The 10,743-nt window shown below is 45.6% G+C and overlaps 1 protein-coding gene across 3 annotated transcripts; it reads left to right on the top strand.

Moving 5' to 3' along the window:
• The first annotated feature begins 161 nt into the window (after positions 1-161).
• On the top strand, positions 162-7,377 carry LOC148052087 (uncharacterized). 3 transcript variants are annotated; one of them, XR_015699034.1, is made up of 7 exons: positions 162-712; positions 2,548-2,618; positions 2,933-3,123; positions 3,719-3,832; positions 5,077-5,211; positions 6,672-6,871; positions 7,031-7,377. XR_015699034.1 is itself a non-coding variant. In XM_087733459.1 (6 exons), exons 2-5 carry the CDS (start codon positions 2,586-2,588, stop codon positions 6,679-6,681), a joined length of 369 nt encoding a protein of 122 aa, XP_087589585.1. In that variant the 5' UTR covers positions 162-712; positions 2,548-2,585; the 3' UTR covers positions 6,682-6,871; positions 7,031-7,377. The 3 variants fall into 3 exon arrangements, 2 of the variants coding, with proteins under 2 accessions (XP_087589585.1, XP_087589584.1); XM_087733459.1 differs by lacking the exon at positions 3,719-3,832; XM_087733458.1 differs by lacking the exons at positions 2,933-3,123; positions 3,719-3,832 and having other exon boundaries at positions 5,074-5,211.
• The last annotated feature ends 3,366 nt before the right edge of the window (positions 7,378-10,743 follow it).

Consider the following 10,743-nt stretch of genomic DNA (forward strand, 5'->3'; position numbering starts at 1 on the left):
GCTTGCGAGGGGGGAGGGGAAGAGGCTGGGCTGAACCATTCCGCCGAGACAGCCCCCTCCAGCGGCGGTGGATTGGTCCCGCCCTAGCCCCGCCCCTCCCGCCTCCGCCAATCACAGCGAGAGGCGCGCGGCCCACGGCGGCGCCGTTCGAGCGGGCCTGGGGTAACGGCCGGGGCGGGGGCTCGGCCCCCCTCCCCCGTCCCCTCCCGCCGCCGCCCGGTCCCTCCGCTCCCGCACCAGCGGGCCGACACAGCCGCTCGGAGCCGGGCGCCTGACGGCGAAAAGCGAGCGGCAAACGAGGCTGGTGCGCGCTGCGGGGCCGGAGGCGGAGCCGCGCCCTCCCTTAGGCCGCAGCCCCTTCTCCCGCCCCGCGGCCCTCGCCAGCCTCGGCGCCGCCCGTTCGCGACCGGGGCCCGTGGGCGGGGGGTGCGGCCGCGTTTCTGGCCGTCCCTCCAAAGCCCGCTGGGTTTTGGCGCTCCCGAGCCCGCCTGGCGGCCTGTGCCGCTGCGGAAGGGACGTCGCTGGCCCTGGCTCAGAGGGGAGAGCGGGGAGCTCTGCCGTTCCGGCCTTCGGGGCGTCCCCCCGCCGCCGGCTGTGCGCGGCACCGCGGGCAGGCGGCTGCGGGGCCGTCCTGAGCGTGCCCAGCCGACACGGTGTTGCATCAAGAGGCACCGGGGATGATACGTTCCAGGATTCGGCCCCATTCTCTTAAGTACATAACACAGCTGTATCACAAGCTTTCTGCCTTATTTTCTTTTCTTTTTTTTTTTTTTTTTTGCACTCAGTAACTCGTATGAGATCTGTGCTAAAAAGCTTTACCAGCACAGCTAGGAAGAATGCAATAAATCCTAAGTTTTCGTTGAGGTTGTCAAGGCTGCAAAAAACCCTGGTACAGTGATCAGTATACTCACGAAAGATGCTATTTGGGAAAATGCTGTAGGTTACTCCATTCTGTTCTTTAAACTGGCCCCTACAGAGAGGGCTTGCTGACATAGCTGCACCAGAAGGTCTGTGGAAACCTTTATGTATAACCAATGTCTGAGTGGCTACGTCTGATGATGGTTGAGAGTAAATATGTGGAATGTATGTGGGAGCTATAAATTCATCACACTGTTTACAAAGACCCCTTTCTTCAGAAAAGACTTCCCCCCCTAGCTAACGATATGTTTTTGTCCTGAAGAAAAATCTTTGACAATCAAAGTAATGAGAGATTGTGAAATACATCTTGTTACCTCTGGAAATGCAGCAAAATAAAATTTAGGCCCCTGTGACTCCATCAGTAGATGCTCTCTATGAACAGAAACAGTTCCGCTTAACCTAAAGAGAAGTGCACTTTCATTTTTTTAATAAAAAGAATGAAATCTTTTAAATCTAATGTCAGTCTTGCAACAAAGCAAACATCTGCGGAACACAGACTCGTTTTGTTGATGATGAAAGGCCTCAATAATTCATTTGTGTCTTCACTTGCTGTGAATTACGAGGTCTTGTCTTTACATATACAATGGCTTCCATATTTCACAAATTCATCTGGCTCTGAAAATTGCTCTTTATTTACTCCATATAAGGTCTTATATTTTTCACAGCTCTTCTCTGGAAGGACTTGGATGGTGTGAGATGGGAGAAACATAATGGAGGCGTTGCTGTAGTAAACATTTTTTATGAAACATGGATCAGCTACATAAAGTCTATATACTGTGATGCGATGTAATTTAATATTGCCCCAAAATGTCAGAAATCTTTTAAAGATTCATCTTTTATCTTGAGAACTAAGGAACTCTATGTGGCCATCACAATTTTTAGGCACTGACATTAACAGTTATATTAAAAGAAAAGCCTGTTAAGCCAAAACACAGTTGTTCATTGCAATCACATCCGTGACTCCACTGGAAAACTTCTGTGGAAGTTTTCGAAGTTATTCAGTGAGGTATTTTATAGGATTAGTTTCATAACTGACTTTAAGCCATGCCCAGACCTAGGCCTTAGCATCCCTTCACCTTGGGTGGAGTTACCCCAAATCTGAGCACTCTTAGTACACAGCTGAAGTATCCGAGGACAAAGTCCTGCTGCCTTCCCTGAGCGTGACACTGTGCTGTCTGCTAAACAGTAAAGCAAACTAGATGGCCACCAAATCACACACGGTTGCCACAAATCCACACCATTTTTCAAAAGGTATTGCCACTGATGGTGTCCTATCCACATTTGCAGGTATTTTACTCCCCTCCCTTCAGGCAGTTCCTTCATGACCCATGTGCGCTTTTTTTTCATATTTCCTGTACAGCGATGTATAACTTTGCAATTTGCTGAGTAAATTATGTTAGTGCTAGTACAAAATCAGAAGCCTAGCGCTTAGCCTAAATAGCGTTTTTAAAGCAATTTTATTTTGAAAACGTCTTTACAATCTTTTTGGATGTTTTTTTACATTGCTACATGAATTAATTATTACTGTAGATCAATATCCCTATATATACATTTGAATTATGGCAGAAATTATATATACTCCGGCAGTCACATACATGCTTACTACACATACTTTGCTTTCTCTTACAGGGTAGAACGTCCTTGTATGCCTGCACACAGACACGCCCATGACCCAGGGAGCCGAGGTTCAGATTCTCAAGGTATACATTGACCTAAAGATTTATTTACTTGGCTAGCGGAACTTACAAAGCTCTGAAGTTGGCTAGATACTGAGCTCCCATTGAAAGTCACTGGATTTCCTGACCTGAGTTCTGCAGTATGACATTTAGCTCCACTTTGCAAACGTTGCCTTATGTTCACTGCAGTTAATAGACACTCAGGACTACAGAGGTTCTTTTGTCTGAGACAACAGGCGTGTGTAAGGAAGTCTTATCCAGGTGGGTGGTGCTTAGAAGTCATGTAACTGCTTGGTTGCTTAATCATGTGTTTCATTAAATCTGCTTTATGCTGCTAGTTTGAGTGGCCAGCTGAGGAGTCACTTCACCGAGAGCTGGAAGGTGCTGGGCAATCAAGACCATGTGGGGTCTGTTTCCAAATGCTTCCCTTCAAAGAGGCTTCTGTGTCATCCTGTGATGAGTCTGTCATGCAGCCCAGTAGATCTCAGTGTCAGGTCTTCTTCCTGGATGTGTTTTACTTTTTCTACTGGTAATTTCATCTGATTACATATAACTCTTATCCTGCTCTAAATAATTTCTCTCCCTTAACATACTCACAAATTGCTTCTTAATTCCCCATCATCATTATTTTGACGAAACCATACATACTTCATTTTTTATCTTTACTTGTTTAAATTAGTTCTCTCTGGCTTCTAAAGACAAAGTCAATATAATTATAAGAGAGATTCTGGTTGAGTGGGTTTTAGGTTTGCCCTCTGTCATCTGTATGGAAGACTGTTCACAATATACAGAGCATGATATTTTTCAAACTAAATTGTATTTAAAGCATTAGTTGCTGTTAATTTTAGTGTACTTAATTCTGTGCCATCAAATGGTGATTTTGAGGTCAGTGCAGTTACAGCATTTTAGAATTTGGTTCTTTAATCTTGTCCTATTTTTTTTTTAACCATTGAAAAGGACAGGGGAATTTTCAGATGGTTCTTGAGTAGAAATCAGCAAGACGAAGACAGGTGAGGTCAAGGAGATGAGGTTGTTTGGGTGGGAAGCCACAGGACAAGAAATAGAGGACATGGCAGAGACGGGCTGCCCATACCAAATAATATCAGACTGATTTTCTAATACAGGTGGCAGCAAGACTCGAACTGCCTTTGAAGTGTAAGAACTACAGTAGAAGTCAGGATTAATTCTCAGTATTTACTGTGCATTCCTGGAGGTGCTTTCAAGTCAAATGACACGAGGTAATGTTTGGAGCATGAAATGAGGCCTTATAATTAGCTAATTTTAACAAATCTTCCTAGGAGACCTGTTTTGTTAATGGGTGGGGTGAAATCTTAGCTGCAAGTCCATCAACTAATTGATTGGGTTTTTTTAAATTTGGCAGTACAATCACACCCCTGCCTTTGCTTTCTTACACAGATATACAGGCATACATCAGGTGTAATTACAGTCCAGGTAATCATTGTATCTGAAGGTTTATGGCACACGAAGCTCTCCAGGCAATATCACCACTCGGCATATCCAGGACAGCTTGGTTAGCCGATTCATGACTCAGGATTAAAAAATACCAGTGAAGCCATGATTTATTTTTAGACAGCAAATACAGGAGAAGCAGAAGCTCCCCTCATTGGGAACTGGCTGCACCCAGCAGCCTGACATGGTGCCATGCTGTCTGAAAGGCACCCGCACAGCTCCATCTCAAAACCAGCCATCCGACAGCCTCCCTTCCCACCTAGAGAACTACAGGAGAGAACCCTCAGCTTAGTGAAATCTCCTTTTTACCAGCCTTTCACCCTCTCAAATTTTTATGCACCCTCTTAAAATACGGCTCCCTGTCACTAGTTAATGCAGGGAAATTTTTCCAGCAGGAAAATGTTCTGTTTAAATGTAAGGAAATGGGGATTTTTTTTTTCTGTATCTCTCCAAAAATAGAGCAACACCTAATTAAATATTTATGGCAGCTTAGCACGCTCAATAAAGGAACTGTTGTCTAGAAACCTCCGAAGCTTCGGCTTCTTACAGTGAAGAAGTGTTTCAAATACAGGCCAAAGAGGGAGCAGGTGCAAGAAGCAGTAATTGCATACATACAGTCCTGAGACACTCAAACATGCAAGATTAAATTATGTCTAATACTATAGACTTCACAGCCATATGTTATGAAAATAGCTGCACTGGAAAACTAGAAATCTCCACAGACATAGCCAAAAATAACCATATGAAATGCCTGGAAAGAGCAGATTCCCTAGAGGTGGGATTTCTGGACTCTTGGAGGAAGTCTCCAGTACAGAACACTATCCCCTGCAGGAAAAAGCCTCCACAACCTCTAGCTGTTGCTGAATTACATAAATTATAGCAACTTCCAAACCCTGCAGCCATATCAGCTATAGGCCTATAAATCTGCCAGGGTTCCCATATTGTCAGAATTATTCTGTGAATTTTGTGAACATTGTGCAAACTCTATGCAGACAATGTGCTCTTTCAGCAGCCTTCCCACTCCAGTCGCAGGGATCACCCGGGAAAGCTCTGTACCCTACGCTGGGCTCTCCATGGTTCACATTAGCAAAACCTATTTCGTCCTTGAGGAATACGATTCTCTGTCAAACGCCCTGCGGCAGGAAAGGTAAGAAATCATTCACAAAAATGAGAATACTGACTATAAAATGTCAAGAGAGGACTGGCTTCAGGTAGAAGGAATAGAAATGAATATTTAGGGCTGTTATTTTTTGGTGCTCCACAGTTCGTGCAAGCTCTGCCCCCTTTCACAACAGGAACAAATTGTGACTCACTTTACTACACTGGAAAAGGAATTTGACTCTTCCCACAGCAAACAGCCTGGGACCTTCACAAACCCTAAATGATTCCTACTTGACGAGCTACATCTGCTTTCAGAGGATCTCAAATCATTTCATAACCCATTATTCAACTTTGATACTGTTATATCGGTGCATGTGGGAACAGTTTGACCACTGTAGAAACACAGTCCCTTTGAGGGAGTTACCTCTCCAGGGCTTTGTCTGGTTTCTAGCAACTTAAGAGGACGAGTTTGTGCAATTTGACATCAGACCAAGGGGGTGAGGCAGCAGCAGAGCTACTGTCTCATATCGGGGATGGGATCTTCTTCATCGGATCATGCTAACATGGATTGCAGAGCATCTTCATGGAATGACCCAGAGGAGAAGGGCATCCAGGAGGGAGTCAGGGAGTTACTCCACTTCCAGTCTCTCCCATGTAAAACCTAGCCCAAAAGCTTGACCTGTGTGGCCGTTTTTTGTCTAAAAAGCTTTAGATTAGGCATCCTTAAAGATGCAGACTTTAGGAAAGGCGGGAAATAATAAATTAGAAATTGCTACGTTTCTGTAAACTCCATGGTAAAGCCTGCAATGAGCTCCTTTTCATTTCAGCTTCCAAAAGGCAAACGTCAGCTTGGAGGTCTGAGCCACAAACCATAAGCTTGTCAATGCACAAACCACGATGTGCTCTTCCGTGCTGGAGAGTTTATCGGTTTGGAGACCGAGATGTATAGCTCCTGATACTGCAGGCAGTATGCAGCCTTAGCTCTCATTTATCTCTCTCTTAACTTAGGAGAAAACACAGTTGGCTGTGATCTATGAACTTCTAGAGCTACATATGCGTCTATTATACCTATGAAAATAACAATAATTACACCCATAATGTAGAGATAAAGCAGATTAGTTCATAACAGTATAAACATGCGGTTCTGTACACTCAAATTCTGCCAAAGGCAAGATGGTTCTGTGACCAGGCCCAAAACAGAACATTTCTCCTCAAATCTCTTTGAAAGCTAAGGTCTGTAGTGCAGAAAAAAGTGATGTTGTCTAAGTGGTCTCATTGCATCGTTAGGGGTGTTTTCCCCATATTTTGTCTGTCTATGAATATTTTCTTTCACAACTGAGCCTGCTGCTCAGTTTAATAGAACATATGGATCCCCAGCTTCTCTGGTAGCAGAGGCAGTGCAGTTTTGCGTTATGCACTGGAATTCAAATGACAAGCCAGGTGCTATATTGCAAGCCATAATTAAAATAAAATAAAAATAAAATCTCTCCCTATCTCTGTTCTTAGGTTGGAATAACATCTCACAGAGCTATAACTCACTTCTGGAAGCAGAAACGGGAGGAAACACAACCTGCACGTTCTTGCACCATCTGCTGGTAGCATCTCCGTCGACAGACACACCTAGAACAGATTTTATAACTCCTCTCAAACCTGGATGGATACGTACACATTTAGAGAGACCACTGTTATAAAGATTCAAGATTCAGGTGAGGATTTGTTTTTTTTAAAAAAAATCAAACCACAGTCGGTTCTCTGTAGCAGAGCCATTTCTGCGAGGTTTTTCAGGCATTACATAGCAAGGCCTCCGTGACCCCCGGCGTAGCCACATCAAAAAGGGAACTGCAGAACCTTTTGTGTCCCTGCAGGGCAGGACAGACCAGCTTCCACCAGCTGCTGTTGCAGTCAGCAGGAGCCAGAGCACCCAAAGAAGAGGTCTAGCCCCTCCGGCCCCATAGCTTGCTGCCTGCTGCTGGTTGTGGTCAAGCATCTCATCGCCCTCCGAGCAAAGCCTTTGGTGCGGATGGGTCTGTGCTGGCCCCGTAGCAGTGCTGTGCCAGGTCTTGTTCTCGTCACAGAGCCATTCCCTCCGAAACTGCTGAACTCCCTGCTGGAAACTCTCAGCTGAAGAATGGGATCCAGCGATGCCTGTCAGGTTCTTTGCCCATCCCAGAGACTTAATATATATTAAAGTTAAACACAGCTCTTTGCTACTGTCAAAGACATCGTAATATGAGTGAAGTGAATGAATCACTCCAGTAAAAGCGAAACTTCATTAAAGCTTTTATGATGTTAAGGTGTGTAGGAATATATCGCTTCCTCCCTTCTGCCCCATCCCTTAGTACAAGAAGGGGCTGTAAGTGAGTCACAGGAGGGTGGTGTCAAAGAAAATGAATGCCTCCCCATGCAGGCTGCAGTCTGCTGAGTTCACAGCTCCAAGAAGACACAACATTAAATACCCTTGCTTGGCTTTTAAAGAGGGTTAGCAGTTTTATAACAAGTAACATCTTTGTCCATGAGAGCCTGCAAAGCCCAGGGGTCACATTTCACCCTTCAGCCTGGAGGAGGGAACCGCAGGAGTCTGGGGAAATGGTCTTCTCTAGGTGCGGCTCATTGGGAGTATTGTAGATAAGTTGTTCCCTGAGCCATCAGGCACTAAACCGCTATTAAAGCACAGAAATTCCCAGCATGGTGGGTCAGTGTGAATTAGTCAGACCATCGGCTGGACCACAGTGACAAATCTCATATGACTAAAAATCCAGAAAACCAAAGCTAAGGCAGAGAACAGCTGAGCATCTCTCTGTTACTTGTGTATGTGTTCTCTCTCCTATGAAGAGCTTCATCACAGTAAGCCCAGGGTCATGAACACACACGCACCCACTCCCTGGGTAGCTGTCACGCTCAGCTGCCGTCACCGACATGGGCACACCAGCCTGCCAAGCTGGGTGAGGATGTGCAGGCAGAGCGGGCCTGGCCTGCACCACGGTGCCGGAGTGCCCGCCACCTCCTTTGCCCAGAAATCAGAGCTGCAGCCTATCACTCTTCAGTCGTTTATTGCTTTCCTCTAAAATCAAAATATTCTGTGTTCCTGGCACGCAGTAAAAGCCAGCACCCTAGACACAGAGCTGAGGTGCTGAACGAAGGCGCTTGTCTTTATTGTGACCTTGGGTTGCTTTCAGTAGGTATGGCAAGAAAACAGCTGCTCTTTAAGAGATACATAAAGAGCAGCCAGTTGGCAATACATACAGCACGTAGGGATACAGGCCCTGTGTGTGTTGCAGAGCAGTGCCAATCAGAGCTTTCATCCTCTCTGAGTAACCCTCTCGTTTGGGCGACCTGTTGGTACATGGGCATGGAGCTCCGTGCAGGCCAGTTTACTCTGTCTCTCACCAAGCTGCCCTGCAGACTTACCCTTTGTTGTGACACAGCTCCTGCACAGGCTCTGTGCTGGCTAAATCCATGTTCTGTGTAGTATATTTCTTCTACCCTCTTTTTAGTGCAGAAACATACGCAATGCAGTCACACCCTAATAGATCAGCAGTAGTCAGAGACTGGGATGACTGATAGAAAATAGGAACAGAAAATACAGCAATGAAAGTAGATTTATGGAAAAATTATAATTGTACTTTACAAGATATATGTTTAACTGAAATAAGAATTTCCCTTTCTTTAAGTAGACTTGGGGTCTATAAATGGATGTCTGAATTCCAGGTACGGCTGCACCACTGCTAACGGCACTATAAGCAATAGCATTTCTTGTTTATGCTCACAAAGACATAGCAATTTCTTTTAGGCAATACAACTGTAGCAAATTGATTTGACAGGCAAGCGCACATGGTTTGATGTGAACATTGCAAGAATGATCCATGTGTCATAAGCAAATGAAGCATTTTCCGTACCTATTTGGGGATCACTGGATGTGCGCAGCCCAGAACAGCACGGGGCTGGTGGCTTTTGAATGAGCACGAGGTTGGTTCCTGGAGGCTACATCTTCTCCTCCCGGACACAGAGGTCACATCTACCCTCCACATTTTTTTCTGCTGTGCATCCAGGCACAAATGGTTGGTTTGGCATGTGAAAGGGGGTGCATAGTTAGGGAAACATCTCAGGTGTTTTTATAGTCCATAAAATCTTCCCAAATTGAGCTACTTCATTAGGTTGATATTTGTATTCCTGTAGCACCCAGATACTTGCAGAATCATTTTGTCCCATTCACGCTACTGACCAAAAAGTGACTGTGGCAGGCCATAGCCATGCCAGCCAGGCGTGGGTGGATGGGGCAGGATTTTAGCATTGGTAGACCATACAAGGCAGCTCCTGTGCACACAGCAAAGGGGGAGCAGTTTGCAGAGAGCCTACAAAAATGGATGTTGGCACAAGCGTAACATCATATAGAACAATAGTGATTTTGTACTGCGTTTCCAAAAGGACTCAATCACATCAGCCCCTGGCCCCGTCACTACGGGCTCTGAACACTACGTCAACTTTGTTTTTCTCCCAGCACGGGGCAGGAGCCCCACCCCACTCCTGTCTGTCTGCTCTCGGGAGCTGCAGGGAGAAACCCCACTGCAGAGCAGGCAAGGGCAGTGTCTCCAGGAGGAATTAATCACACCACTGTAAGGAAACCTGCTTCCCCGGGGAGTCCCTTCACCATCCAAACTGCCATCCACCCTCAGAGGCATTACAGCCAGCTAGGAAGGTCTGGTCCCTGTCTTAAAAAACACACGTAAGAAAAGCTACATCAGGTGGTGAAAGACTGTAGGAAATCACATTCTTCTTCTTCTTGCTCTTTTCCCCTCTTGTATTCACCTTTGAAAATGAGACCACTTTAAACCTGAACTGGTGGCAGTCCTTGGGTGGGATATGAATTGCAGTGTTCCAGGCAGCAGGGCTGACCTCTTGCCGTGGAATTTCTCCTAGTAATTTCTGCGGCAGAAAGAAATCCTCTGAGCGGGTTGTCTGGCTTCAGAAGTAAATTTAAGTGCCTGTGGCTTGACAAATAAACATTCTGAAAGCGCTTAATGACTCACAACCTCGCCTAAGAATAGCTGAACTTTGCAAGACCGAGATACATAGCAGAGAATACGGCCTCCGACACTGCCCGAGCGTGGAGCTGAAGGACGCGGTGGGAGAAGGGGAGGGAGTGGCTGTGGCTGCACCATGGCTGCATTCCTGCTGTCCCCTCCCGGCTCCTGGCAAGCCGCATCTCGGAGGCTTCTTCAGCCATCGTGTGCAATAGCCACCTCGGAGCTCTCCTCCACTAATTCACCTAATCCACTTTTGAACAATTTATCACATTTCATTTATACACACAGCAAAGTACTCCTCGTTTATCCTGTTTGTTTGAAAGGCCCATTATTCTCTTGGATTAAAGAAGGGTCACAGAAGTTTTATGCATATACATGTTACACTTCTGAGCGCCTAACATTTCATAGGAGAGAGATTCTTTGTCTTCAAGTTATCAAGCAAATAAAACCTCAGTGACTGAAAAGGGGAACTGATTTTGATTCTGTTTGCTCAAAAGTGGGTTTTTTGGTAGTTGCTTCTTGCTTTTCTGGGGCACGCTTGCAGAAGTGTGTGC

The sequence above is a fragment of the Nipponia nippon genome, unplaced genomic scaffold (genome assembly GCF_047370975.1).
Source record: "Nipponia nippon isolate SJK-2023a ecotype South Korea unplaced genomic scaffold, ASM4737097v1 scaffold_5, whole genome shotgun sequence".
Lineage (NCBI taxonomy): Eukaryota > Metazoa > Chordata > Aves > Pelecaniformes > Threskiornithidae > Nipponia > Nipponia nippon.